General features: G+C 56.1%; 8 protein-coding genes across 8 annotated transcripts; 3 read left to right on the forward strand and 5 right to left on the reverse strand.

Moving 5' to 3' along the window:
- Positions 1-4: 4 nt before the first annotated feature.
- Positions 5-4701, forward strand: QBC33DRAFT_115541 (ankyrin repeat-containing domain protein). The gene is made up of 2 exons (XM_060421938.1): positions 5-2751; positions 3048-4701. The coding sequence occupies exons 1-2, from the start codon at positions 165-167 to the stop codon at positions 4604-4606; spliced, it is 4146 nt and encodes a 1381-aa protein (XP_060282492.1). The 5' UTR covers positions 5-164; the 3' UTR covers positions 4607-4701.
- A 2943-nt stretch (positions 4702-7644) lies between these two features.
- QBC33DRAFT_589359 (xylanase) lies at positions 7645-8407 on the reverse strand (the record flags this gene model as incomplete). The annotated part of the gene is made up of 1 exon (XM_060431579.1): positions 7645-8407. One exon carries the CDS (start codon positions 8405-8407, stop codon positions 7718-7720), a length of 690 nt encoding a protein of 229 aa, XP_060282493.1. The 3' UTR covers positions 7645-7717.
- A 3640-nt stretch (positions 8408-12047) lies between these two features.
- On the reverse strand, positions 12048-13169 carry QBC33DRAFT_494163 (beta-lactamase-like protein). The gene has a single exon (XM_060425518.1). It carries the CDS (start codon positions 13042-13044, stop codon positions 12103-12105), a length of 942 nt encoding a protein of 313 aa, XP_060282494.1. The 5' UTR covers positions 13045-13169; the 3' UTR covers positions 12048-12102.
- A 100-nt stretch (positions 13170-13269) lies between these two features.
- On the reverse strand, positions 13270-14346 carry QBC33DRAFT_620687 (uncharacterized protein). Its single transcript, XM_060432769.1, has one exon. It carries the CDS (start codon positions 14114-14116, stop codon positions 13517-13519), a length of 600 nt encoding a protein of 199 aa, XP_060282495.1. The 5' UTR covers positions 14117-14346; the 3' UTR covers positions 13270-13516.
- Positions 14347-16330: 1984 nt separating this feature from the next.
- Positions 16331-17595, forward strand: QBC33DRAFT_516184 (uncharacterized protein; the record flags this gene model as incomplete). The annotated part of the gene is made up of 5 exons (XM_060426133.1): positions 16331-16353; positions 16519-16542; positions 16593-16691; positions 16831-17321; positions 17402-17595. 5 exons carry the CDS (start codon positions 16331-16333, stop codon positions 17593-17595), a joined length of 831 nt encoding a protein of 276 aa, XP_060282496.1.
- Positions 17596-18682: 1087 nt separating this feature from the next.
- QBC33DRAFT_115643 (GMC oxidoreductase-domain-containing protein) lies at positions 18683-21215 on the reverse strand. The gene is made up of 6 exons (XM_060421939.1): positions 21020-21215; positions 20011-20951; positions 19716-19938; positions 19415-19631; positions 18932-19341; positions 18683-18850 (listed from the first exon to the last, which is right to left on the reverse strand). The coding sequence occupies exons 1-6, from the start codon at positions 21088-21090 to the stop codon at positions 18712-18714; spliced, it is 2001 nt and encodes a 666-aa protein (XP_060282497.1). The 5' UTR covers positions 21091-21215; the 3' UTR covers positions 18683-18711.
- A 2750-nt stretch (positions 21216-23965) lies between these two features.
- QBC33DRAFT_542407 (uncharacterized protein) lies at positions 23966-25661 on the reverse strand. The gene is made up of 4 exons (XM_060428268.1): positions 25204-25661; positions 24785-25135; positions 24613-24722; positions 23966-24549 (listed from the first exon to the last, which is right to left on the reverse strand). The coding sequence occupies exons 1-4, from the start codon at positions 25450-25452 to the stop codon at positions 24141-24143; spliced, it is 1119 nt and encodes a 372-aa protein (XP_060282498.1). The 5' UTR covers positions 25453-25661; the 3' UTR covers positions 23966-24140.
- A 682-nt stretch (positions 25662-26343) lies between these two features.
- QBC33DRAFT_453631 (signal recognition particle protein) lies at positions 26344-27979 on the forward strand (the record flags this gene model as incomplete). The annotated part of the gene is made up of 2 exons (XM_060424696.1): positions 26344-26421; positions 26492-27979. The coding sequence occupies 2 exons, from the start codon at positions 26344-26346 to the stop codon at positions 27977-27979; spliced, it is 1566 nt and encodes a 521-aa protein (XP_060282499.1).
- Positions 27980-27989: the final 10 nt, after the last annotated feature.

A 27989-nucleotide genomic window follows, 5' to 3' on the forward strand; every position in this document is an offset into this window, starting at 1 on the left:
GGTGTCACAGATGCATATCCGAGGATGATGGCAAGAGTAGACTCTGGTGCGCTTTGTTGGCAGCCCCAGGAGCTGTCAAATACCCCATGAGCGCCAGCTGCTGCCATTTGCGCTGGTCAACCTTCCGGTGTCCAGTACCATAGCTATTTATCCCAACAGGTGAAATGGACTACTACAAAGACCAAGCCATACGTCTCTTGCAGGAACACAGGGACGCCCAGGCAGGAGAGAGGACATCATCCCGCCTTTCTCGCAAGCCCACCGAAGGAGTGTTTGCATACAAGGAAGTCAACCATTGTTTGAGCCAGGTCGTCGACCGAGGTGGGCCCGCCGGCTTGGTGAGCGCCCTCCTCAGCTTTGGGCCCGACGTCAACTTCTCCCGCCAGAAGAGCTCCAACGTCTGGAAGGTCATCCGCCGAAAGGATCAACAGCCCAAACGGAACGACCTTCTCCTTCGAGCCGTTATACACTGTCCTGCGGACGTCGTCCAAGCACTTGCCAAGCATGCAGACCAGGCCAACCTGGACGGGGTGCTCCACCACGCCATAGTCAAGGCCGACCCGGCCGTCTTGAGGGCTCTGCTGGTGCGTGGCGCAGACCCGACCGAACTCGGCGACGATTTCGAGAACCTTGTCTTCCGCAACGAGCTGAATCTTATGGAAGTCCTACTTGCCGGGCCGAAGCAGCCTGCTCTGGCTTGCCGGTCCTCCGGGCTGCGACTCGCCGTCAAGAACCAATCTTTAGACGCCATGAGAATGCTTCTGAATAGCGGCGCCGACGTCAACCACGACCACGCCATCGCCCTGTTGAAGGCCGTGGAGGCGCCTCGACCCGACTTTGTGGCCCTGCTCATCTCCGGGCCCGTCCCCGCATCGACGCACTCCCTGGATGCCGCTGTTGGCAAGGCGTACATGGGGATGGGAGGGAAGGATACAAAGGAGGGGAAAGAGATGATCGAGATGTGCCTGTCGGCTGGTGCTCGGGGACAGGAGACCACGCGGCTATTTACCAAGGGATTGGTAGAAGTTGTGAGGAGGTGGCAGGTGCAGCTTCTGGACACCATCCTCAAATTTTCAAAACCTTCGCATGAGTTCGAGACCCTGGCGATACTGGAGGCGATCAAAACCAAGCAGACCAACGTCCTCAACAAGCTCGTCAAGCTCAACCCGTCGCCGTTAAGCCTGGCCGCGGCAGTCACGCAAGCAATGAAGTTGGATGAGAGCACCTCTCGCTACGAAACCGTCAGGGTCTTGATATCAAACGGCGCAAAGGGTGACGCGGTGGCAAGCGCGTTCGTTGTTACGGTTCAGATGATCACTCGAGACCAGCACCGCCCGACTGAGCAGACACAAGAGGTGGATAAGCAACTCTTCAATCTACTCCTCAACGAAGGCAAGGCTGACGTCGACTACGGCCGCGGAGAAGCTCTACAGCATGCGGTGAGGGCATCGTCCATGGACCTGGCCTGGCAAATCATCTCCAAGAGCCCGTCTCCGGACTCGGTTGGAGCGGCACTACCGCTGGCAATGTCTCTGCAAGATCAGCAAGAGAAACAGGCCTTTGTGCAAATGCTCCTGCGCAACAAGGTCCCAGATGATGCTGTCAACCGGAGCCTAGTCGAGGCGGTGAGAGAGGGTCCCAAGAACGGCCATCTCGTGGGGCTGTTGCTCGGTCGGGCATCAGTCGACTACAATGCTGGTGAAGCGTTGGCATGTGCGATACGGAGCCAGGACCTCAAGACTTTGGAGCTCTTTCTCGCCCGAAATCCGAACTACAAGACCCTCGGAACAGCAGTCGCCGAGGCACTGCGTCTTCCCAAGCCAGACAGACCGCCTGTAGTGGCTGCGCTGCTTCGATACCTTGATATGGACCATCTCAACTGGGCATTCAAGGAAGTTTGCACGGAGTCGCATCCGGACCTGGAATTGGTCAAGTCTCTCCTACATGCTGGTGCGAATGTCACTTTTGAAGAGGGCATCTGCATAAGGCACGTCGCTCGCAACCTCGACATCGACGCGATCTTGGTCCTTTCCGACTTTTCGGGTTTTGACGAAAGCATCTACACTGCCGCGTTCGCCGATGTCCTCAACGACGGGACAGGGTGGATCTCGGCCGAGCACCTCGACCTGATACACCTGCTCGTCAGCCACGGCGCTTCCGGCGACGTGGTCGACAGGGCATTGGTCGAAGTCGTCAGCCACCTTGCAGGAAACAATCCGCAGGCCCAGTTTTCCGGACAGTTCCTGGACATTCTTCTTGCAGCTGGCGCAGACGTCAACTCGGAAAATGGCAAATCGGCCGGACTTGCTGCTGGCAGAGGCGATACGCAAATGCTCCGACGCTTGCTCGGACAGGCAGCCACGGTGGAGACGGCATCATTCGCCTTCTCGGCGGCCATTCTGGCGCACCATAAGGAGCACTGCCTCCTCGAGCTTATCGACGTCTTCATGGAAGACGGCACGACCGTTCCAGACGTCAACACTCCCCTTCCCGGAATGCCAGCCCCTGTCTTTCTCTGCCTCAACAGCTACTACGACTCGACGGATCTTGTCGAGCGCCTTGTGGCGATCGGCTGTGATCTGGAGACTACTGTTACGCGCCGGGTTTACGCAGACGAGGGCAAAACCGATACAGGGTCGATGGCGGCGACGGACTTCAAGGAGGAGCCAGTCTCGGTGCTCATGTGGGCACTGCTTCAACCGGACGACAAGATCAGTTCCAATGTTGTGACCGCATTAATTGCGAACCGAGGTGGGTGCAGCTACGATTTATGCTATTGTTCTCGAGCTTGTCTCTGCGGGCAAGGGGCATTTGGCTATTCAGGCAGGGGTTCCGGGCCAACAAAAGACAGCGACGGCAATGGCAGTGGCAACAGCAACGGAGACGGCGACAGCAAGAGTGCTTTAGCAATAATGATAGCGACGGCTTGCAAAATGCCCTGCCCTAACAGTTGAATTCCCCTGCCCGAATAGCTGAATACCCCTGCCCGAATACCCAATTGCCCCTGCCCGCGGAGAAACCTCTTGTCCTCTGCTAATTTTTGTCAGCAAACATCACGTATGCGACACCTCAGACACGAGTGACGCCCCTCACTCTTGCCGCCAAGTACGGTCGAACAGATGTCGTCGAAGTGTTGCTCAATTCTGGAGCAAAGCCTTCGGCGAAGGATGTTCTCGGGAGATCTCCTCTGTTCTACGCGTCCAGGTCTGGAGACATCGAGATTGTACGGCTTCTCCTGGGAAGCAAACCCAAGGCGAACGACGGGAGCCTCCATGAGGCCTCTCGAGGATTCCACGTGGCGGTGGTGGAGTCGCTGATCGAGGCTGGTCACGAACCTAACTACAGGTCGACCAAGCACGGGGGTCGTACTGCCCTTGCCGAGATGGCGCTGAAAGGACGCTTTCCCGGCGACATTTCCACGGCAGAAGACGCGTTGGACGCCCTCAAGGATGCCGGGGCTGACCCACTCAGCCAAGTCTACGGCAAGTCCATAATCTTCCTGGCACTGGAGAATCCTGACCCGAGGCCAATCACCGCGCTGCTCCTCGAGAAGATACTCTGGAAGACCATCAACGACGAGGCGAACGTCTTCCAGGAAGCGTCATACCACTACTCGCCAACCATGTACATCTCAAAGAAGATGGACCAGGGCCCCGACTCCACGGCGCTCCTCGAGCTGCTTCGCAACCACGGAGCGGCAGATAAGTATTACACGACGGGCGACCAATTCCAGCCCGCCGATGCGGTCGGCCTCCCCCCGCAGATCCAGGACATGGAGCGCGAGCGACGGGCCCGACACCTCCAGCTACAGCTCGAGGAGGAGCTGCATCAGGCGGCGCTCCGCCGCGAGGCCGAGCAGGCGGACCACCGGGCGCGGCTGGCCGAGGCGCAGCACTCGACGGCGCTTCGGTACCGCGGGCAGGAGCACACGCAGGAGGTGCGTCTGGACGCGGAGAAGCACCACCACCGCGCGCACGTGCTGCTCAGCGAGGCCGGGACGCAGTCGCGGATCAACTGGAGCCACCACCGGGACCGCGAGGGCATGACAGTCGAGACGCGTGAGGGCGAGGTCGGGCACCGCCGCCGCCTGCACGGGCTGCTGATAGAGGAGCGGAGCGAGCTGGAGGCACTGGCGCTGCAGGTGCGGGACGTGTCGGTGGCGCAAGAGCTGGTGCACGAGGAGGCACGGGGTCAGCAGCGGGCGCGCCGCCATGCCGAGGAGGGCGAGGACAAGGCGCGGATGGAGGCGCGGATGAACAGGCTGGCGGCGGACCATGCGGCGGCCATGAACGGCGTGGATGTGAGGCGGCTGGAGCACGGATATGCGGCCAAGGTGGCGCTGACGAGGGAGCTGGGCGCGGAGGAGCACGGCGCCAGGGGCTTGCGGCTCCGCGACGAGTGGGCGGATCTGCGGGTGCGGGACCGGGTTGCGGCCGGGGTGGAGGCGAGGGCGCGCGGTGATGCGAGGGCAGGGCATGCGATGAGGATGCTGGAGAAGCAAAGCGATGGGAAGGGGAACATGGTTGGGAAGGTCGAGCCCGAGGAGTTCAAGGCGCGGCTCGCTGGGCGGCGGCAGGGGGCGATTGGGTTCACCACGGCTGGATGATACCTCCTTTTACGCATGTTTATGTTTTCGACGAAGCAATGTATCTTCTACCAAGTTGTCTAGTATCGTGAGTCAATGAACATCTATCGAGTCTACCACGTGGAAGCTGTTGCTTTTAATCCTCCTACGTACCTGCCCTACCTAGGTTGGCATCCTACGCATCCTACCTGCCCTACCTGCCCTACGCGTGTTTATTTTCCCTTCTTACACCAACATACTCCCATTTACCTGCTTTTGCACGCACTTTTGACCAATATATTCGGCGATGGATCCGCCTTCTGAAGCTTCGTCGTCGGCGAATACGACGAGTGGGCCGCCCCTTGCTCCCATTCTTCCTCGAGGCCCCGTGGAACCACGTTATATGCCGCCGCTCCACAACCCCTTGGACGGTCCCCATCGCACTACCGTGTTCTCTAATCAATCTAGTCACACTGGAAACATGCCCGCGCCCAATCCCTACCCCTTCCTCAATGCCAACTCAGTGTTGTCCAGTCACAGTGGAAGCATGCCAGTTCTCAATTCCTCTTTCAGTCAACCTCCAACCGCAGCGACATTTCTCAATGTCAATATTACCGCGGCATCCTCCAGTCGTGATCAAACCACGGCATCCTCGAGTCAATCGCAGCCCAGCCGAGCGCAGGCCCGTGGATCGCAGGCCCGTGGCTCACAGCCCCGTGGATCACAGCCCCGTAGATCACAGCCCCGACGATCGAACCCCCGGCCATCGAACCCCCGGCCATCACAGCCTCGCCGATCGAACCCCCGGCGATCGCAGCCTCGCCGATCGCAACCCGCCGCTCCGACTGAGGCTTCTACTCAACCTGATCCTCTGCAGTTGGCTCCAGTAACTTCGGGTGCGTTGGACCAGTTGCAGGGGCCATCACAAACCGAAGACAGATAGGCTAAGGAAGTGAGGCGGTTCGGAGAACGATACAGAAGAGAAGGATCGAGGGTCTTTAGCGGTTGTTCAAAGGGAACTTTTTTTTGTATGGGATCAGTGGCAGGACTGCAATCTTGGGAAAGGGGCACAGCAGTGTAAGATGAATAATAAGCTTGACAGCGTTAGGCTTCACATAACTCAAGCTTAAGTCGGCCTGATCTCACTCCTATATTTACTCTGGCAGGCTCCCCGTGCCTGCTCACCACCTCACATTCACTGCATTCGCCGAGGAACTGCCAACTTTGACCGAGGATGGGGGGGATAGGGGGTAGCGGGCGCCGTCATGGTTTCGGGGCGCGTTACCTCGGGGACGTCCCCTCTTCTCGGGTTCAATAATATTTTCGACCATCGGCTCTGTTCCGTCCAACTGTCAACAAACAGCAGCTGTTTGTCAGGTCGTCCCTGTGGCGGTCGGGGGTGGCTCTCTCGGCCGGCGCCGGATGCCGAGGGAGTTTGTTGATGATCGACGTGGTCGTACCCCGGGAAGCACTGGACGTATAGGTTGTTGTTGTTGCTGATGTTTTCGTCGACCCGCGCCATCGGGCGCTGCCAGTTGAAGGGCTTGTCGCGCTTCTCGCCCTGGAATATGGTCGAGGGGGGGCTGTTACACGCTGACTACGGTTATCCCGTCGTAGGCCTGGTCGAGAATGGCCTGGTGAATCTTTATGCTCAGTTAGCATGGCAGGGAGATGCCCATTGTGTGGTTCTCTAGTCGCTTCGCACCGGGGGTATATCTTCCCGGCCACGGCCGAGGACGGGCCGTTCTGGGTGGTGATAACCTATCCTGAAAGAGGGCGTGCACAAGAAGAACCTAAGATTGACTCGTCGGCCGAAACCCCCCCCATATCCCCCCCTAAAAAAAAAAAAAAAAAAAAAACCGTAAAGAAGTAAAAAAAGAAAGTAAAAAATGCGACAGAGAGCCTTCCCATCTCAAGTTCTGTGACACAGCAGGGTGGCGCGTGTTGTGATTGGAAGAGTTGTTGAGTTTTTTACGAAGCATGGAAGGCACATAAGAGATAATTTTTAGCCCACAGCACCTTTCTTTCTGTTGTTCTTGTTGTTTGACGATGGTTGCTAGAGAAGAAATGCATCAGACTTGCTCTAGGCATTTCTGGCACGTCAGTTTCGTGGCCCTGCAAGAGTGGTGATTTCGTGGACCCTGCAGTCCGGGAGGTGTGATAAAATACCTTGGACCCAATGACTCAAGCTGTGGATTGAATGCCAGATTCCTAGTTGCTTGTTTTGTTACATGAAATGTTCTGTGACACTGTTGGCCAGAGAAATGCTCAGAGAGCAGATGGTACAAGCGTGATCACTCTTTTACAGACAGCTGATTAGCTGGCCCTGATCACATTCCTTGTGTTTGTCTTCTTATTTTGTTCATACCAAGCTGCTAGGGAACCACTTAGAATACCTATCTTATGGGCTTAGGGAATTTCTCTGCGGGCATGCGCCATTTGCTCTGCGGGCAGTTGGTACCTAAGTTGGCAGCAGCTGCATCGCTGTCACTATTGTCATCGTTGTTACTATTGCTATTCTTAGCGACGGCAATAGCGATGGACTGAAACGGCAATAGCAATGGACAAAAATAGCAGTAGAAATAGACAGTAATAGCAAGAGTGATGGAAAGAAACGGCAAGAGTGATAGGAGTGACAGCAAGAGCGATAGATAGAAACAGCAATAGCAATAGACAGCAATAGCAATAGCAATGGAGAGCAATAGCGATAGCAATGGACAGCAATAGCAATAGCAATAGCAATAGTAATAGACATGCAGCTTGTATGACTTCTGGCATGTTGTTTCCCGACCACATCAACTTGAAATGTATGTCCAGTGTTTTGGTGGTACTCCAGGTCACGGAAATGTGACGGAATGCTTGAATGCTTGCTTGTTGGATAAGTCGCTGGTAGCGACTACCTGTACTAATCTGTACACTACATGCGTATTTACAACCCCCGTGCTTCGTGGGGGCTAGCGTAGAAATCAAGCTCATCTTGCATGAAGAAGTTCGAGATTGCCCCGAAAGTGCCCAGCCAGCCCGGCTGTCACTCGCCGCACACCCCTTGCCCTTGCCATTGCCTTCCCCTTGCCATTGCTATTGCCATTGCCAAGCTGATGCTAGCTGCATGGTTCCCCGGCAGCATGCTGCTGGAAGCGGGTAGCGAGTGGTCTAGGCCGCGCCGACGGTGATCTTGGCGGAGCCACTGCTCTGGTAACCCTCCGTGGCGAGGATTTGGTAGTCGTGGCTGCCGAGCTTCATGCCGGCCTTGGCCCACGCGTCAAAGTGGTTCTGGATGTTGATGGTGCCGCCGACGCGCTTCTGCTGGCGGACAGACCAGAACTGGTTGAAGGTGGAGGTGCCCTCGATGGACGGCTGGTTGACGCGCTGGGTCTGGTAGATGTCGTAGGTGCCGTCGTCGGTGGTCACGGAGCCCTTCTTGGACGTGCCGCTGGACGGGTTGTACGTGCCAAACGACTCGACGATGTAGTACTCGATGAGCGGGTTCTTGGTCCAGCCGTAGAGCGAGAGGTAGCTGTTGACGTTGGCACCGTTCCACGTGCCGTTGTACACAACGGTGTGGGGGCTCCCCGGGTTCCAGCCCTTGCCGGCCACGAAGTTGCCTACGTTGTTCCAGGTCACGTCGTACGAGCCGCCCGCGCCGTTGTTGTAATTGACCGAGCCCTGCCCGTCGGTCCAGAAGGAGTAGAAGTAGCCGTTGTTAGTGCCGGTGCCGGGCGAGGTCGCGGTCGACCGCCCCTCGACCAGCTTCTCGTGCAGGCTGGGGATGTCCGGGAGCGCGACGGCGGAGACGCCAGCCACGGCAGAGACGCCGGCGAGGAGAGATGTGAAGGTCACCATGGTGGAATAGACGAGACGATTGATCGTGAGCTTGATTTGGCTGCTTTTACTTGGCTTCTAGCTTGGCTGCGTGCTTGGCCTGGCTTGGCCACTACGGGGAACCGCCTGGGCTTTTATACGGACTCCTTGGCTACCTTGGCTGGCTCACAACGACTACTCATAGATTAATTCTCCTTTTTTCCAGTAATTTGAAGGGTTTCCAGGTCAATCAATCCTGAACTGCCGCCGAGCGGCAACCCGTGGTTACTCCCGGCGGGGACTCCTCAGCATAGGGGGACGAAGGGGGGGGGGTACCCCACAGCGCCACCATCCTCGATATTGACCTCAATTAGGTACCTAGGTAGGTAACTACCTAGGTACAGTACATACCTAAGCTGGGGATTCTTTGGGGGTCGCACCTGGTGTACGTCGTGGACGACATAAGGCCAATCGCATTTCAAGGGAACACACGCTAGAGAGCCTCTCCATCCATAAGCCGTGGAGAACATGTCCAAAAGTGGTGATTTTTCTTGCGTTCCATTTGTGTCCTGATTCCCCAAGCATACAAGCTTTTTGGTAGCCAGCGTCCATTTTCCTTGTGTCTGGGCACTGCGCCAGTGACGACGCGGCGGCCCTAGGGCACGTCTTCTGGAAGATTTCAGGGGCGGCTCGGATGGGTTTACGGCAATATGGGGGGCCGGACTATATTGAATTTTGCCGGTGGCTGATGTCAAAGTCGCATTGTGGAATGTAGTTAGTTTACCTACTATGAGTGCCTGAGGGGCCCTGGGAGAAAGGGGACCGATGCTCCACGACTTCCCGAAAGGGAAATACCCGGCCTCCAGGGGGTGAAAGGGGGGTGGAGACGTATCCAGGATGCCGGCTCTTACAGGGAGGGTGGGCCTGCAAATTGAGGGGCTCAATGACGACTGATCACGCCTAAAGGTGAGACAATTCCACTTTGGGCTGTGCATTACCATCGAGTTTTGATTCTCAAGAGAAGGGTCGCACCAGGGATAGAACAGGGCGGCTGAGCAAACGCTTTGGGAACGGGGGAAACCCGGTTCTTGCCATTGGATCTTCATTGCAAAACAATATAATTTCTGATGTCATCGAATGGGGAGCTTCTCCCTGAGTGCCCAGTTCTGGTCCAGCAAAGGACGATTGCGATCGTCGTCGGCTGTTAAGCTACGGCTAAATGGCATGTTGTAGACAGGCCAAGAGATCTGTAATGAATACTTTGGGTTGACGATATCGACACAGGGTAACGTTCTGACGCAGGGCAATCTGGAGCCATTGTTCAAGTGATATCTCCAATACTTGGACATCAAAGTGCCTCTGGGCCATTCTAACCGAGCCCAGCATGTCTCCTGGATCGACAGCATTGGTACCTATGTTTGTGTAGTTGGTACTATAGAGATCTATCCTGATCCGAGTCACCGGGGAACGGAGCATTAAAAGCATTTTCTTTCATGCAAACTATCCGGAATAGGGACACGACAACAAGAGATCGTCAATAGCATGCCATCACATGTAACTCCGGGGTCCGAATCGTGTTCAGGCGCCCGGGACGACACATGTTGTTCTTGTAGTCGGAGTAAGCGCTTATATTTCCCGCCAATTTCCTGTACGTTTCTATATTTTGCATACCTACCTGACTATCCGAGCCGTCCACAAGTGACCGATTTACCCATGCGCACGCACTTCACCCGCTGGATTGAGCCTACTTGTTACCCGACACATGTGATGCTGCCGGACCCAACGTCAGTGTTCCTGAGTGGATACTATTCCGGGTAGCCAGGGTGCTGCGGGTAAGCAGTCAAGTGAGATCGATCGTCCCGCCAAGAACCTTGTCGGCGGCGACTCTGGTAGAACGTGGTGCTTGTATTGCCCAGCTAGAATAGGTAGGTAGGTACCTATGTATTCACGGACTAAATACTTCGTCTCATGGCAACAAGTGCTTGGGAAGGAAGTGATTCTAGCTGGTAGAAGTATCCTCTCGCCACTGCCATCACCATTGCTGTCGCCATCACCATTGCTGTCGTCATTGCTATTGCCGTCGCTGTCGCAGTCAATCGCTGCTGCTGTCACAGTCAGTCTCTGTTGTCGTGGCTGTCTATCGCTCTTGCCGTTGCCGTTGCTGTTGCTGTTGCTGTTGCTGTTGCCGTTGCCGTTGTCGTTGCTGTCACGATGGCCGTTCCCATTTCCATTGCCGTCAGGTTCTCCAATTTACAACTCAATAACTCGAATAGCCCCAACATATTTTGACACTCCTGCCTGAGCAGGGTTCATGATATCATCACTCTTGTAGGGTCAAGGAACTGGCGATGCCATAAATGCCGAGACCAAATTCCAGCCCCTGATGCAAGCAATACCATCAGGAGCACCCACCAGCACCCGCACCAGCACCACCAGCAGAAGCAGCAGAAGCACTACCAGCAGAAGCACCACCAGCAGAAACAGCAGAAGCAGCAGAAGCAGCAGAAGCAGCAATAACAACAACAGCAGCGATGCCTACTCCCGCCTCAGAGACCCTTACAGTCGAGGGCCGGCCGGCCGCAGTCGCCGAGTCCCTCGCCGGCCTCACCGAGTCCCTCGCCGGCCTCACCGAGTCCCTCGCCGGCCTCACCGAGTCCCTCGCTAGCCTGGCCACTGACCAATCCTCCGCCACATTGTCCAGGATCCTAAGCCTCCTTCTGGCTAGCCATTGTCATCGTCATTGCCATCGCCTCCCTCCTCTGGGGGTTCCTCGTGTGGGCCGAGCCTAGGCTGGGGACCGGGGCATAGGTGTGGTGAAGGCTCCACCGCTCATTGGGCCGGCCGTGGTTCTAGAGCTTGGGGAGCTTGGCAACCAGCCGGTTGCTGAGACAGCCTGCAGAGGCGGGTGAGGGATTTGGACGAGGCGGCGGAGAGCCGCCTACTTGGCTTCTCCGAACTCCCGACGAGGAATACCAGGCTGCAGTCCCGTGTGGCCTTGGGCAGGCTTAGGAGGATTATAAGGACAAGGATGGCGAGGACGAGGGCGAGATGAGGACGAGGGCGAGGATGAGGACGAAGACGATGAGGAGGATAAAGACAAGGAGGTGATCCTATATATTATTATTCCTTTTCCAATAACAATATTATATGGCGGGCCTCGGGCGTGTTTTACCTGACTCCGCATAGCCACTGTGGAACTTGGCAAACGCTCAAACCTGGATCTGGCCTCTTCCTGGTATTGTCTACCGCTTTACAAGGTTCAGAGCCGTCGTGGACTACCTGGCGTTCCCGTATCGCAGCAGCGGCACGAGTGGGCGCGAGCTGGCGGCGCCGTCGACGACATCTTGCAATTCGAGACGCTGAACATGGTCGGGTAGCCCCAGCCAACATCATGGATGACCCGATGTGTCGCAGCCTTGGGCTGTGCAAGCCACCGGTGCTGTCGGGAACTTGTGCTGGACAGAAATACTGCGCAATTCCAAGCAGGGAGCGGCCCTGGGATGCCCAGCAAAGACAGGCAGGACAACTTTCCAGTCCTGGCTCGCGTTGAAACGGGCCGAAGTTCTGGACTTCGCCTAGTATGAACAAAACAACAAAACGAAGGCAAGGAATGTGATCAGAGCCGGCTGTTCATCCGTGTGTAATTGAGTGCTGGTGGTACTAGACAATATGATTGATTCTCAGTGTTTACTAATGTAGATTCATTGCAACGTAAATAACAAATCCAATTACAAGGTCTAATCAGTTCCCCCCTCATCTTCCCCATCCACCCAAACGACAATATTCCCAGGCGGGTCCACCATCTCCTTGAAGAACCTCCGTATCTCTTCCTCACTATACCTCAGGCTAAAATGCATCAGCACAAACGTCGTAGCAGGCCACCTCCTCACCACGACCTCCAGGTCCGACCAGAGTGTATGTTTCGTCCTCTCCGCCACAGCCCTATGCTCCTGATACAAAAAACTACACTCCGTAACAACAACAGGGATGCCCCCCACCAACCACTCCGGTCCCGCCGCCAGCGTCGCCGCCGTCGTGTCGCCGAGGAACGCAAACATCGGCTCCCAATGCGGCGCCGTGACCTCCACCCCGGCGCGCCTCAGATCCCGCAGCTCGCCCCCCGGCCTCCCCGCGAACTCGGCCCGCAGGCGCCGCGTCGACGTCCCAAACACGTACCCCAGGCAGGGAACCGTGTGGTCGCACGCAAACGCCCGCGCCACCACGTCCTTTGCTCGGCGGAGCGCCACCTCGTCGCCTGGCCGCAGGCCGTGCGTGACGTGCGTGTCGAGCCGACTCAGCTCCGCATCCTCGGGCCCGAGCAATCCGCCTTGGTTGAGCAGCGCGTTTGCGCGGACGAAGGCGTCGAAGGCCGGGGCCATCTCGGTGGGGCAGAAGACGTCCGGGGGGTCGTCGGGGTCGCGGCCGACGACGAAGGCCGGGGCTAGGAGGACGTGGTCGTTGTGGCCGTGGGTGAGGAAGACGTGCCTCGGCCGCAGGCGGTTGACGCACAGGCCCGCGTCCAGGAGCAGGTTCAGCTGCGGCACCACGAAGGAGGTGTGCCAGGCCGCCCGCGACCGGCCCGTCAGCACGTGCCGGTGGTGCGGTGGCGGGAAGCGCCACTCGAGGATCTCGGAGCGGGGGGACTGCGGGAGGGGGGTTGCGAAGGTGGGGGTTGCCATTTGGGGGTCGGTCGAGCTCCGGCTATGCGAGTTCTGGCTATGCGAATATTTGTAGAATGTGCGTACGACATTGGGAGGGGATGAGATCCGAGTATTGACATCAACGGTGCGACTTGTGGTGCGCTGGAGCGAGGATGACGAAAAAGTCACGTCCTGAACCCGCTAATTCGGTACGCCGTTTTTAGCGAGCAAATCCCCCTGTAAGCCAACCACAGTGCATCCCAACTCCCACCTTATTGACACCAGGGTCAGGTTCCATCACAATAACCAGGTTGCTCTTAACGTCTTCAGGGCATGGTTGCAGCCAGAGTATTCCCGTTACTCATTGGAAACGTTTGAATGTGTGATGCATCGCCAGGACTTAATTATGCCATTGCCGAGGACATTCATTCATTCCCCCTTTCCTAAGGTTGAATTGCTCCTATTCCTCGAACGGTGCTCCGCCCATACAAACTGCAGCTATCTTCCCCTCCTACTCATCACAAACCCCACTGCACTCGGTGCGAGTCTGATTGACCAAAACCGGCTTCGCCTCGTCCTTGAGGCCGAACGAGCAGACTCCGCTCGCCCCGCAGACACCGGACAAGTTGTCACCCACCCTGAAGGAACCCGTCCCGACAAATGTCTGGGCGTACGTGTTGCCCGGAACCTCAAGGCTCCTCACCTGCGTGAACCTGATGTTGAAGTTCTCCGTCGGAGAGTGATAGTCGCTGTCGTCAGCCTCGAGCATCTCAAACGTCCAGTAGCCGTGCTCCGCCTCGGTGCAGTTGACGACCTGGTTGTACGGCAGGCTGCCGGCGTCCCACGCCGTGCTGCAGTTCACCGTCGACGGCTCGAAGACCGCCGTGCCCGTCGGGGTGGGCCCCGCGGGGATGGTGTTCGGGTCTGTGATCGTGATGTTGATCAGGCTCCAGGGCGAGCTGCCGGGTCGTCCGGACGGCGAGAAGGTGGATAGCCTCAAGATCTCCCAGAGTTTGAGCGCGTCCGGATCTCGGGATTTGAGAAGAGCCGCCCCTGCGGCTAGGGAGGTGATGCTGAGGAGTGGGAGGATATGGCTGGAGAACAGCATCATTGGATCTGAAAACGCGGAATAGGTAAAGACGGGAAGGAAGATGGCTAATTAGGCCGAAGACAATTCTAATCCTGCAATTCCCTTACAGTAGTTATATAGAAGGTTCTTTTGGGTTACTCGTGTTATAAACATGTCCAACTCTGAGGCTTGTCATTCTTTTCTTGTTCGTGGGAGGAAACGTTACCAGGAAGTCAAAAACGCCAAGACTCAAGAGGCGTCAACTCAAGAGCACTGTTAATATCCTTATATTAAAGATTTGCTGGTCCAGGTCCCGCGGCTAAATGTTTCGACCACACAATGTTGTTATTTTCGGATACGATTCTCCCAACCAACTCTCGCAGCCCGCTCCTGAATAACAGCGCCGACCCATGCAACCACAACCCCGATCGCCATCGACAAACGGTGGACTGAGGAAGTCTATCTCGATACTGAGTGTCCCGATCGCAAGGCATCTCGCAGAAGTTGTGGTCGTGACGGCTGGAAATGGCACCAGAAGCGGTGGTCCATTTTGTGGTGGTTGTTACCTGATGGAGTCCCGCCTTGCTCCTCCCCAGCTCCTCCTTCCTTCCTCCCCAGCTCCTCCTTCCTTCCCCCCCACCACCACCGCCACCACCACCATCACTGCCACCACCACTGCCAGCAGTTAGCCATGGCTCCAAATCCCAAGTCTTTTTCCGCACCCTGTTTCGTAGACGCACTTCCCCACCTCGACACCCTCACGGTCGTCTGCACTCGTGGCACTGGTACGTGGCTATATGATGCTCTCTCTATGCTGGCCGGTTTCCCAAGTCTCCGATCTCTCACAGTCTGGTTCGACATCGGTCCGCCAGACGCGCCGCACGAGCCGTATCTCACGGTATCATCCACTGGCGGGATCTTGACACACCTACGTCACCACGGCGCTTCAAGACTGCGACGGTTGCATGCACATTCTGGTTTCCCACCGCGACCCATACAAGGATTTCCCAGTGATGAGGCGTACTGGCCGCAAGATAACGTGACGAAGTTTATCTGTCAAGTAGATGATAATGAGCCTGAAGTGAGCTGTCCAAAGCTGAGCAAGGCGCAGAATGAGAGGCTGCGGCGGGTTGCACGGCGAGAGGCGATGACTAGGCAGGAGAGAAATAATATCAAGTTTCTTGTTGCGTTGAGGGGCCCGATGAGGATGGCGGAGTGGTTGAGCTGGCGGAGGGAGAGGGGGATATATTACTGACGTGCACTGGTCAATCATTGGTAGGTGTCTGCTTCATTCGGCAGCACCACGTGTAGAGGGTCGTGATACTCTCGGGGAAGCCGCACTCAGATCTGTTTTAGCGTAAGGATCTGTTTTAGCGTAAGGATCTGTTTAGCGTAAGGATCTGTTTAGCGTAAGGGGCTCGCAGTCCTCCTTTTCAACGATTTCTGGGCGTCGTCCTCCGTGAGACTGCTGACACTCACCAGGTTGGTGAAGCAGTAGTCGACGAAGTCGTGGCACTGCTGCGGTAGCGTTGCCTTCCATCGTTCCATGTACGTCGCCCTAGCCATCCAGGAGCCTGTGGAAGTCGCCCTCTGAGAGGCGGGGTATCTCGATATTCCTTTGGGGGCCTCGCCTGGCCTCTTCCCCCAGATGGTTCTCATCACCTTAACTCCCTTCTGCCTGGTCATAAGGGGCAAGAAGAAGACCGCGGCGAATACGGCGGCGACCACAGCGACAGCATCAATTTCAATGCAAGCACCTTTACGCTACGCAAATGCAGTAAATGTTCCATAAACATTGTATACACGCGCCCTGGCGACCTGCGGTAGGAGGCAACTTCCCCCCCTCGTCTCATCAAAAAGCAGAAGCTGACACTAATAAAATGCAGAAGGCATCAGCGTAACCACGACCAGCCTGTCATCTGCGACATTTGCTTCCAAGGCTTCGCTCAGAACAAGTAATGGCATCGCCACATGTGGACGAAACATCCTATGAGAGCTAGGGGAAGGGAAATCCCCAGAGGTGAAAGGGTGCGCCCAGACCCTCAGTGCACATACAAAGGCCGGAGCGACAATGCAGATTCCCAGTATCGTTTATTACGAAGATTAAGCCTTGGGAGAAAGGAGACGGGATACAGCTTCGTGACTTATCCTAGTTACTGCGCTGTAAGGTTTGACGACTTGACCTTGACTGGCACCCTCAGCAGCGCTCGGGCCTGTCTCATTAAGGTTCAACCTCAAACCTACGCTCAAACTATCATGTCTCGTAGGGCGCCAACAAGGTTAGTCTTCGGAGGCCGATGAGCCCACTGCCTTCAAGCATCGATACTACAAATACAATGCAGCTCCCTTTCTTCTTTCTCTCTTTACATTTCTTGTAACTCGTTCTAGCATCAACATCTCGATATGCTATCGTGCTTCTGTGTCTTAGTAACCTGCCTTTGGAGGTGGTGCCGTGAGGCCCTTCTAAAGTAAGTACCTTTATGTACAATGGACTGCTCGAATCTCTAACCGTTGGAAGACCCAGCAGACCTCATGCCGAAGCCGGCGAAACAGCCGTTGTTGGAGACACATGCCGCATCCAGGTCACGAAACTCGCCTGGCAGGCGCCCACAGACAAGTCAAGCGTCAAGCCCATCCGTCCCGAAGCCGATTTGATCGCGCAAGGAATGGATTCTCTAGTAGCCGCTTCATACTACAATTTCACCTCGAGTCCGCTCTGTCGACTGCCCGACGAACTACTACTGGATATCATGGAGCTTCTCGACCCCAAAGGACTCGAATGTCTGCGACGGACATCGCGAATTTTCCAAGTTCAAATCAGCACACTTGACAGTCCGCGGCGGCCTTGAACCTACTAGGATTCCTTGGGCGGAAACTAATCCGGGAATGCACTGCCGCTCCCCGGACGCGATGGGGCTCTTGGCGCTTCTCCGCAAAGACCGATTCTGTTCTCGATGTCTACGAGTGAGCCAGCTTAAACGGAAGCACAAGCAGTTCCGTTCTCTGGTAGACAAGAAGCTCTACTGCGACGGCTGCAAGACCAAGCACCCGGCGGGGCTGTTCTCGGCGACTCAGAGGCGTATGAACTGGAGTTGGTGGAAGGGCAGCACCCGTGTCTGCATCGCGCACGAAGGCTACATTCGAGCGTGCCAGCATGTCATGATCCGCTGGAGCGATATCGAAAGCTGGGGGGCCCAAAATGGACTCCACGATACGGGAGAGGCGCAATTTCTCATTCCGTGGACTAGTATCTGCCAAGAACGTTGTCACGGCCTTCAGTGTGATAAAAGCACGTCGTACAGCGGAACTGACCTGAGTGTTACGAAGATACAAAGAGGTCGTATATGGTTAGAAATCGCCTGGATCGCCCACGTCGCAACTCCGTCAAGGACATCGGCAGTGCCAACGGCCGAGACGATGCGCCAAATCGTCGAAAGCACTCACCAGGACGCAGGACAATTCCCGGTCCCCCAACTATCATATGGCGGTTGCTCACCACTCATGGCTGCCGTCGGTCCTAATAGGTGTTCTTGTCTACAATACGCCGGCCATGACAAGCTCGACTGGCAACTATCGCCTCTTGAGGATGAAGAAGATAGTTGCCGTACGGATCCGGAATTAAACTTATTCTCGCAGACTAGGAGATACCGCTGGATTCCTTATCATCACGTTAGTATCTACGCACCCTATGTCGAAGGTGACTTCTGCCATCGTCAGAATTTCTTCGGGCTTATCAGTTCATGCGAGTGTACGGCTATCGAGATTCTCCACCGTCGCACTGTTGACATCGGGTTTGACCAAGCAACACCACATAGGCCAGGCATTGGATGGTACCAGGCAATAGAGCCCGAATCCTACGGTTTGGCCACGGATTACGACAGCCGCCACGTATTATGGTGTCCAGACACGAGCTGTAAAAACTATTATGGGCTCTCTTATACGAACCGCTTTCATCATGTACTCTGATGCTCGATCGAACGTTCAAAGGGGGAGGGCAGGACACGTGCGGCTTCCTTCCGATGACACCCTCCATAAACGTCGTGGGAAGGCACGAGCGCAAGGAAGCGAGGAAGGAAGTAGGGGCAGACGTCTCGGGAAATATCTTAACCATGGAATTGACTCCTTGTCCACGCGCCAGCAGAAGCAGCAGAAGTAACAGCAATAGACAGCGACGGCCACAGCGATGGCCAGGATAGCAGGGATAGTGATGGCGACCCAGTGACGAGAAGATACTGCCACCTGATAGAAATCATGCCGGCCTAGAATGCAGGAGCTACTCTAAGCCATACACACTGACAAGTAGGTAAGGTACTTCTGCCCATGCGTCCCGAGAGGTTGCTTGTGAGAGGTTGCCTGTACATGCCTGTACATTAATCCAGCGCGGATCTAGACGGCTGAGATGGGAATTTAGAATTAGGTTGGAGAAGCAATTGGCATCGATTGATGTCAAATGATACATCGAACTCGATCACTTTTACTTAATCCAAGGCTCAGTATTGTAGACTATAACGAGTGTCTTAGTGCTCCCAACTGGAAAAGTAACACCCCATTGCTACACAAACCCCATGAACCAGCATAGATTCAAGCTGCCCTCCGCGTCATCAGTCATCCCGTTACCAGTCATTCCCGTTCCGGCCCTAGAGCCGATACGGAAGTTTAAGCTCGCCCGGAGCATTGTACGTCGGCACCTTCATCTCCAATGCCTCTCCCGAGTAGCCCAGGTCCTCAGCGACCAGCATAGCGGCCTTCTCTCCGATGAGCAGGGCCGTGGAATATCTATTCAATCTCATCAGATACACATCCGACACAGACTTGCCGGAGCCGGCCCATTGGGGGGGGGGAGAGGGGGAAACTCACGTATTACACCCCACATTATCCGGGCAGATGCTCAAATCCGCAACCTTGAGTCCCTCCACGCCATGCACGTTGAGGCGCTCGTCCAGCACGCCGTGCTTGACGATGCTGTTGCCCTCCCGCGGCGCCATCGAGCACGTGCCCAGGCTGTGCCAGGTGCTCTCGACGTGCCGCTTGACCCAGTCCTCGACGGCCTCGATGTCGCGCTTGCCGTACTTGACTTCCTCGCGCACACCCACGCGGTTCGAGCTCAGGATCTGCGGGCCCGCCTGCCGTTCCGGCTCCGGCAGGTGTCGCGACCAGCTGCCGTGCGTGATGCCCGCCGTTAGGTTGCCTGGCAGGGCGTAGGCCTTGGTTGTTGCGAGGTCCATGTCGTGGGCCCGGGCGGGGGAGTCGTAGTCGAAGAAGGGGTGCTGTTGAGAGGGGAGTGGTTAGATGACAGGTAGGGACGGAGGGGGGGGGAGAGTGGCGGCTCGTAAATCTCACCATGTTCTCCACCTCGCCGGCATATGCGTCCATCCTTCGCGCCGTCTCTCGGGACTTGATGTAGCCCCACACCATGGGCGCCATGTCGCGCTCGTCGTTCATGAAACCACAGTCGAAGTCGGGGGTCTCGTACGGGTCGGCGCTCTTGATGTGGGTGCTTCCTCGGGAGAAGGGATACTCGAGGAAGTGGAACATGGTGAAGAACTTGCCAGGCGGCCTGCGGGGGTTTATTAGCGATTTCGAAATTTCGAGGAAGAGAATGAAAGATGTTAGGGGGGTGTTTGTGGGGAGGAAACCCTACATCAGCATGTGGTCTCCGAACCACCCGGCGATGATGCTGTAGTGCATGACTGGCTTGTCCGGCTTGTTCTTGAAATACGATTCCCATCCGCTGTTGAAATGCGGTGTCGGCCAGGACTCGAACTCCTTGAGCTCCTCGGGAGTCGGCCGGATCTTCACGCCGGCCTCAATGCCGTTGGTCGCCAGGGGCCCGGTGCCCTTCAGAGCCCACTCGTCAAAGACCTCTGCTCCTAGTATTAGAATCTATTCTCAAAACCACAACGCGGCAGATGGATGGATGGCTGTGTGAGACTCACGCTTCTGTACTTCGGGATTGCCCCGGACGAACTCGTCAAAGCTCTCGGTCTCGGGCTTGGCGCGATAGACGGAGAAGGTCAAGTAGTGGTCCTGGAAATTCAGACCCACGCCGGGGAGGTCAATGATGGGCTTCACTCCGACGGCCTCAAGCTTCTTGGGGTCACCGATTCCAGAGCGCTGGAGGATCAGGGGTGACGACATGGTGCCGCCGGACACGACGATCTGCTTCCTGGCCTTGAAGATGCGGGTCCCCTTCTGGTTGGGGTGCAGCGGCTTGGTCGGGACCGTCTGTACCCCGACCGCTCGGCCGTTCTCAATGATGATCTTCTCGACCTTGGTGTTGCAGGCCAGGTAGAGGTTGGAGTGGACGGCCCGGGTGGAGTGGATGTATGCGTGGGCGCTGTCGCTGCGCCGTCCAGTGTCGCGGTTGATCCACTTGAGCCACTGCTCACCCCCGTGGGCAGTCTTGAGGTCCTGCAGGTCGTCGACGGTGGGGATTCCCTGGGACTCGGTTGCGCGCAGGAAGTCGTCCTTGATCGGATAGGTGTAGTTGCCGAACGAGACCTTGATCGGACCCTCGAAGCCGTGGACGTCCTTGTCATGGCAGGGCCTCTGGTATGTCTCATGTTTCTTCATGAGCGGGAGCAGCTCCTTGGTGGTCCAGCCCTTGGCCTGGAAGTCATCGTAGTCTGAGGCAGACGCTCGGGTGTACATCATAAAGTTGATGGACGAACCGCCACCAAGGATGTGGGCACATGGCACGACTGCCTTCCGCCCGCCGAGCCATTCGGATTTCCGAGACTCGTAGAACGATGCGGTCTTGGAGTCCAGTTTCATGTTCCGGGGGTAGATGCCCGGACGGAAGACCCACGGATTGTTGAGGTTGCTCTCACCAGCTTCGATGAGGAGCACCTTGAGATTGTGGTCAAGGTTGGCCAACCTGAAGAGGTTCAGCATGGATCTCCAAATCTCCTAATAGAACACGGTGAGGTGAGGGATGTAATTTACCTGCCAGCAACCACACAGCCGCAGCTTCCGCCGCCGCACACGATGATGTCGAACTCGTCTGGGAGACTCATGGTGGATGATTATTCTCTCTGGTTGTTCTCTGGATAACGATACAATGTCTTTAGACTTGCACCTCACGATGCCGGAAAGACAGGAGGGGGGGAGTCAGTTATATGCCCAGGTCACTGTCCCCCTTCCCATAAAACCCCCCTCACTCCTTTTAGCCCATCCCAACTTGAGGGGTACCGCTCCTTGCGAAGGATGATCCATCAGGGGTTGACGTATCCCGGCCATCATTGGCATCTATTGCTCGTCTCAAACCATGCCTTGGCACCAACATAGCCTTTTTGGAGACGACGTCCAAGAAGCCGAGAGTTCGCCGGTCGAATGGCATGGCAAAGGAAGACAAGATGGTTGTCTCGTAAGCATTACCGATGTTGTGCCATTGTTGCAATGGTGGGGGCCCCTCTCAAAAGGGTTGAGGGCACCAATGAGACATGCATCCCGAAGTCATCAGTGGTGGCTTGGGCTAGGTTCGTTTCGTGATATTAGCAACGTTGTTCATGTTGTGCAACAGAGAGATCTGTAGATCAAGGCGGGGGTCAATAGGGGGCCGCTCCCGCGTGAGTCCTGCTCCTTCGAGCTATTGAAACCTTCACTGCCTTCACTAGCCCTACCTGACTACCGGATTGGCCAAGACTGTGTCGTCTGCCCCCCTCGATAGCTCACTCATGTCTTGGTTAACCGGCATCATCCAATATGGGGGGTGTTTAACCCACGTGATGTGATCCATCCTGCCGGACGCCGCTGCCACTGTTTGCAGACAAGCCACGATCACGTCTTGGAAGGAAGGAAGGTATTGCGACGTGTCATTATGGCTTAGCTAACAGGAGCAGAAAGCAAAAGGTAACATGCTCATGAACGAGATATCTCCGGAGTACAGCGAATAGAAACAGATGTCCACGTCCGCGTAACATTAGCCAAGAATGGGGGTCTCGTCGATCCGGGGAAGTATGGGGGGAAAGGCTGGGCATCGCGGGGCCAAGGGGCGGCGCCAAGGAAGTTCTAGACTGCACTGTAAGCTCGCAATGAGAGGCAGTTCAAGGTTAGATGTCAGAGTTCAGCCAAGGAACTACCGAGGAGGTTGAAGTGTAGAACATGGAGACGTTGCGCATATCTTGCGCGTCCTGCAGGATCTTCGAAATGAGGAGGCTCTGCATATAAGTGAGGGGGGTGGCACACTCGAGTAATGTCCGGCCAGTTCCCGGTCCAATGGTATGTCGCTGCTTCCCGCTCTTGCTGCCAACCCCTCTCCCCCATCTTCCTACTTGCAGCCACGCTCGACAGAGGCAAGATGGTGAATCCAGCATTGGCACAGCCCTAGGCTTCGTTAACGACCTCGGCTGGCGCGGGGTATGCAAATGCAAATAGGCAGGAGGTGGTAATTTGGGAATGCCGTTGTGATGAACTGCTCCGCTCGGTGTGCTAATTCCAAGCTTGTCCAAACCTTGGCCTTCTTCTCGGTGACGTTTAATAGGCCCAGGGATGAAGCTGTTGTTGTGGAGCAGGTGGCGGCCATGTGCCAATGTGGACCGCCTGCAGCTAACAAACTAGCGCTGTAACTAGCGCTATAACTTAGCCCCAAATCCAATAACCCTTGCCTAGAACTTGGAGAGACTTGGGACGACGTCGGTTGCCGGAAATAGCAAATTTTGAAGTCTACCGTTCGCACCTACGCGCCTGCTATTGCAAATATGAAGAGTTCTTGGAGATACCAATCCCACTTCTCGTATTCTATGGTGGTGGGGGCAGGAAGCCCGTATCTTGAATTCTTGCTTGGCCCAGGATGCTCTGCCGCATATCAGATGGGGGAATCCTCTGGACCCCAAGCCAAGCCAACTCCAACTTCTATCGAATCAATAGCTTCCGATCTTCCACACTCTAGAACCCGGATGCGGCCTTGCATATCTAAAACGGCTGATTGGATGTTCGCTTTCCCCGCCTTTGACGTTGTCATATATCAGCCCATTATCTCGAGACGAATCTTGACTTCCATAATCTCCTCCTGTCTCCTGCTTTAGCCGGATGATTCGGTGAACGAGTGCACGTGTGTATGACTGCGGCACGGCCAAGAAATTCTCTTTCCGTCATGTGAATTCCCGATTTCCGTTCGGGACAGAAGAAAAGACGTGGCAAAATGAAACAATACAGAATAGAGTCAAGACCCAGTCTATGAATACCCCCTCCCCCAGCTTCTGTGGGCCGTAAGTATCATGACATCCTCAAACGCAACCGCGGAACCATAAAGCAGATCAAGTCGACGAAACCTCCCTCGCGGGGAGGCCGCTCCTAATCCCGAGCAACCAGGGGACGGTGGACCAACTTCTCCACTTCCCCGTATCCCTCGACCACTCTAAGCCTTATGCCCCGCTTGCCCGTAATACTGTGACGTCTCGTGAAATGTCGTACCAGGCCAGGTATTTTATTGTGTTCATCGAACTGCAAGTGTACTGCCAGGGCTGCCGTGCCGGTCAACGAAGATCCGTATACCCGAGGGCTCCTCCTCGTCTGCTCCAGTCATATCACGGCAGGTCTCAACGGCAGTCCCTAGTACACTTCTCCAATCGGATATCGGACACCGGCAATGCTTGCTGGCGATCATCCTCCCTTTCGCAGGCTAGCTCCCGACCGCGAACACGATGGCTCGCAGTACTGGACTGGGCGGTTCAGGGGGAACCCACCTAGACGAAGCGGGCGCCGGACGGTTCGGGCGGGCTAAACCTTTCCGGGAAACCCGTCGCCCCATTCCTGGAGGAGTGGCCGAGAAAGCCGGCCCCCACTAAGCAAGACAGCTGCCCCTGAATCTGATTATACGTTTATGCCGCCAATCATAATTGATAATAATTCCACGAAGCGGCTGCTAGGTTTCTCCTTCATATAATTGGAGGATAAGACACATCAAGTGTCAAACAAACAGATTAGAAACTGGTAAACTACTAATTACTAGAGGAGCATTAGATAGTACAAAGTTACGAGCCAAGTGTATTTTACAGTACATAAGCATGACAATTACCCGGCAGACGATACCTCCAGCATTGCTAGAATCATCGCACATACTTCGCTAGGTGCTGTGCTGCTGGATATGCCGAGTATGCAGCTCGATCACAGCAGGGACGACCAAGCTCTCCAGTTCCACCGCCGGTTCGTCCGGGAGCTTGCTCCGGTCCAGGGACCGATCCTCTGTCTCGCCTTCTTTATGTGCGGGGGCACGGATCCATTTTTCTTGCCCGTCGGGGGTAATAAAGACGACCTCCCATTTGCGTGTTGTGAGGAGGTTCCCAATGACCAGGTCATGCTGGTACCGAGAGAGTGCCGTCTTGGACTTCTCTAGAAGCAGATCCGGGTCGGTCTCCAGTTTGAATGATACTATCATGCATCTCGGAGCCCAGGTGTGGACGAGGTTCGCAAGAAATTTGGGTACCGCGTCCAGGAATATGGTGAGTTGCTTGTTGGATGTGATGTTTTCGGGGCTATCCCGCCGCTTAGTCGCCCGAAAGCATCAATGGTGAACATGGCAAAGGGGGGAAACTTACGAGGTGAAGTAATCTGGGATCCCCTTCTTTTCTTCGTTTTCAGTCGTGGTAGCCCCTGAGGGTTTGGCGTGGTCTGTACTCTGGATTTTGTGTTCTGACATCTGGCTTGGCTGCAAAGACTTTGTTTTAATTCACGTTCCTTGGAAATGACCAACCATCGGGGGGAGCGTACCGGCACAAAGAAGTCGGAAACAGCGGCCGCGAGATATAGCAGCCCGTCCGTACCCAGGGGCTGCATCGCACGGCCGACTGCCCGCAACAGGTGCAGATAATCGTTGACGGTGACGAAAGGGAGGAAGAGCAGCATGTTCTTCTCCCTGACCTCGCGATACTTCTTCAAGACTTGCAGCATCTTGTCACTGTCGTCCTTCCGTACAACCACGCTGCCATTCGGGCCTTCGACAAGGTAGTCCAAGAAGCAGTCGGTGGTATGGCTGTAACGACAACTGAACGGCTGCAGACTGAATTGGCGATGCATGAAGATCACGGAATAGCCGGCTTCGAGGAAATGCTCCGCACTCCTCTATGGCAATTAAGTCAATCATCTATCCAGGGCCACTCGGGGATTCGGGGCCACTCAGGGGTACATACTGCTCCGCGCGTACCGGCACTGAAATTATCAATGAATCGAACCATCTGCTTCTCCAAAGGTGCTATCGTCCCTCCAGACGTGACCAGAACCACCCGCCGGCCAGCCGTCAATTGATGGTTGATGAAGTCCTGGGCCTGGGCGACATGCTTTTCCAGGTCCACCGGTGTCGGGTGCGCACTGAAATACTGGTCCTCCGCTAGAGAATCGAGGCTCGCGCTCGGCGCGTTGCCTGATCTTGACGACGCCATCGAGGGCGCACCGGTGGAGAACTCGGGTGGGATTGAGTCAAGGTGATGCTGTGAATAAATGCCACACGCAAGTGACGTCGCAAGGCCTGAAGCTTCTACGTGCTCAGAAAGCCCGCTCCACGTAATTTGTGTGTTTCTTTTCTCGTCTTGTTATTTTTGGTCGGCTGTCGGGGACCTCGGGTGATGATGCGTTATATAAAAGCGACCGACTGGTAGGGAAAATGTCGGCTTAAATTACCTAAAACCGGGCGGAAGGGCGGGGATCTGTCGCGGCGCAACTAAAAGTCCGGGCAAAATGGCCTCATGGAGTCCAGTTTCTCCTCAATTTGTAAGGTATCCGTCCACCGTGGACCAAGTTGAGAGTGATAGTATGGTAATAGGATGTTGAAGCTGTCGTTGGGTCACATGGAGGCCTTATGTACGAAGTAGCGTGTAGAGATTTTCGGTGGTAAACTACCTAGGTACCCGGAGATATTGACTCTTATTAGAGGCAGTAGGTATATTCACCAATTCATTAATCCAGATGTCGATATCCTCACACAGATTCACTTAAATTGAGATGATGTGGTAGTTGATAAAAAAACTCGCTCTACTGAGTTAATGTCATGTGCTCTTGGCTTATGACACTCAGTTTATTGACTTTACTCTCGTATCGAAGTTCCAATTGAATATATTTTTGATCGAGTTCCTGTCATGCGGGCCCCGGGCAGCGTCCAGTAAAATCGGATCGCAAAATCGTATATCCGATGCTAATTTGCGGGGCACTAAGGACCTAACTGTCCTCCCCGCCCGTGCCCCACCAACACTTTGTCAATTGCAAGGGGGCCATTCTATGCAGCTCTCTTTGCAACTCGGGTACAATCAACTGGCTGTGTTATCTCGCTAGCAGCCATGGTTCTTCAAGATCTTGGGCGCCGCATAAATACGGCCGTGTCAGACCTGACACGGGCGCCAAATCTCGATGAGAAGGTGACTTCCTAGCCCCCACCTTCCCCTCCCCCGGGTTGCGGAAGACCCTGGCTAACAGAACTTCTCCCAGGCCTTCGATGGCATGCTGAAGGAAATATGCGCGGCCCTCCTCGAAGCGGACGTCAACGTGCGCCTGGTCGGCCAGCTGCGCAAATCCATCCGGTCGACGGTCAACTTCAAGGAGCTGCCGCCGGCAGTCAACAAGAAGCGGCTCATCCAGAAGGCCGTCTTCGACGAGCTCGTGCGCCTCGTCGACCCGCACGCCGAGCCATTCAAGCCCCGGAAGGGCAAGTCCAACGTCATCATGTTCGTCGGCCTGCAGGGCGCCGGCAAGACGACCACGTGCACGAAGCTGGCGAGGCACTACCAGAGCCGCGGGTTCAGGGCGTGCCTGGTCTGCGCCGACACCTTCCGAGCTGGCGCCTTCGACCAGCTGAAGCAGAACGCGACCAAGGCCAAGATCCCCTACTATGGCAGTCTGACGGAGACGGATCCGGCGGTGGTCGCGCGCGAGGGCGTGGACAAGTTCAAGAAGGAGCGGTTCGAGGTGATCATTGTGGACACGTCCGGGCGGCACAGGCAGGAGAGCGCGCTTTTCCAGGAGATGGTAGACATCCAGTCGGCGATCCGGCCGGACGAGACCATCATGGTGCTTGACGCATCCATCGGACAGCAGGCCGAGGCGCAGGCCAAGGCGTTCAAGGAGGCGGCCGACTTCGGGGCCATCATCATTACCAAGACGGACGGCCACGCCAGCGGGGGTGGCGCCATCTCGGCGGTGGCAGCGACGCACACGCCCATCGTCTTCATCGGCACGGGCGAGCACATGCTCGACCTGGAGCGGTTCGCGCCCCAGCAGTTCATCAACAAGTTGCTCGGCATGGGCGACATGGCCGGGCTGGTGGAGCACGTGCAGAGCCTGAAGCTGGACCAGAAGGATACCATCAAGCACATCACCGAGGGCATCTTCACGATCCGCGACCTGCGCGACCAGCTGCAAAACATCATGAAGATGGGGCCCCTCAGCAAGGTTGCCGGGATGATCCCCGGCATGAGCAACATGATGCAGGGCATGGACGACGACGAGGGCGGCTCCAAGCTCAAGCGCATGATCTACATCTGCGACAGCATGACCGACAAGGAGCTCGACAGCGACGGCCGCCTCCTCATCGACCAGCCCACCCGCATGACCCGCATCGCCCGTGGCTCGGGCACCACGGTCCGCGAGGTCGAGGACCTGCTCACCCAGCAGCGCCTCATGGCCGGCGTTGCCAAGCAGATGGGCGGCAACATGAAGAACATGCAGCGCGCCCAGAGTGCCATGGCCGGCGGCAACAAGGCCCAGCAGCTCGCAGCCATGCAGAAGCGCCTGCAGAGCATGGGCGGGGCCGGCGCCGCGGGGGGCGGGATGGGCGACATGGGGAACCTGATGAAGATGCTCGGTGGCGCCGGCGGCGGTATGCCCGGCGGCATGGACATGCAGGCCATGATGAGGCAGATGGGCATGGGTGGGATGATGGGCGGGAGAGGAGGAGGGAGGGGCGGGGGCAGGCGGTAGGCGGTAGGAG

Source organism: Phialemonium atrogriseum (genome assembly GCF_030411735.1).
Source record: "Phialemonium atrogriseum strain 8032-3 unplaced genomic scaffold QBC33scaffold_16, whole genome shotgun sequence".
Classification (NCBI taxonomy): domain Eukaryota; kingdom Fungi; phylum Ascomycota; class Sordariomycetes; order Cephalothecales; family Cephalothecaceae; genus Phialemonium; species Phialemonium atrogriseum.

Excerpts from the sequence above, each read along its gene's own strand:
- QBC33DRAFT_115541 (XM_060421938.1), top strand. The coding sequence starts at position 165 with ATGGACTACTACAAAGACCAAGCCATACGTCTCTTGCAGGAACACAGG. Across the intron at positions 2,752-3,047 it reads CGCATTAATTGCGAACCGAG|CAAACATCACGTATGCGACA; the intron begins GTGGGTGCAGCT and ends AATTTTTGTCAG.
- QBC33DRAFT_542407 (XM_060428268.1), bottom strand. The coding sequence starts at position 25,452 with ATGGCGTCGTCAAGATCAGGCAACGCGCCGAGCGCGAGCCTCGATTCT. Across the intron at positions 25,136-25,203 it reads GTGCCGGTACGCGCGGAGCA|AGGAGTGCGGAGCATTTCCT; the intron begins GTATGTACCCCT and ends TAATTGCCATAG. Across the intron at positions 24,550-24,612 it reads ATCCCAGATTACTTCACCTC|CCCCGAAAACATCACATCCA; the intron begins GTAAGTTTCCCC and ends GCGGCGGGATAG.
- QBC33DRAFT_494163 (XM_060425518.1), bottom strand. The coding sequence starts at position 13,044 with ATGGCAACCCCCACCTTCGCAACCCCCCTCCCGCAGTCCCCCCGCTCC.
- QBC33DRAFT_620687 (XM_060432769.1), bottom strand. The coding sequence starts at position 14,116 with ATGATGCTGTTCTCCAGCCATATCCTCCCACTCCTCAGCATCACCTCC.
- QBC33DRAFT_115643 (XM_060421939.1), bottom strand. The coding sequence starts at position 21,090 with ATGAGTCTCCCAGACGAGTTCGACATCATCGTGTGCGGCGGCGGAAGC. Across the intron at positions 19,632-19,715 it reads TTCGGAGACCACATGCTGAT|GCCGCCTGGCAAGTTCTTCA; the intron begins GTAGGGTTTCCT and ends AAACCCCCGCAG. Across the intron at positions 18,851-18,931 it reads GATAATGTGGGGTGTAATAC|ATATTCCACGGCCCTGCTCA; the intron begins GTGAGTTTCCCC and ends GAGATTGAATAG.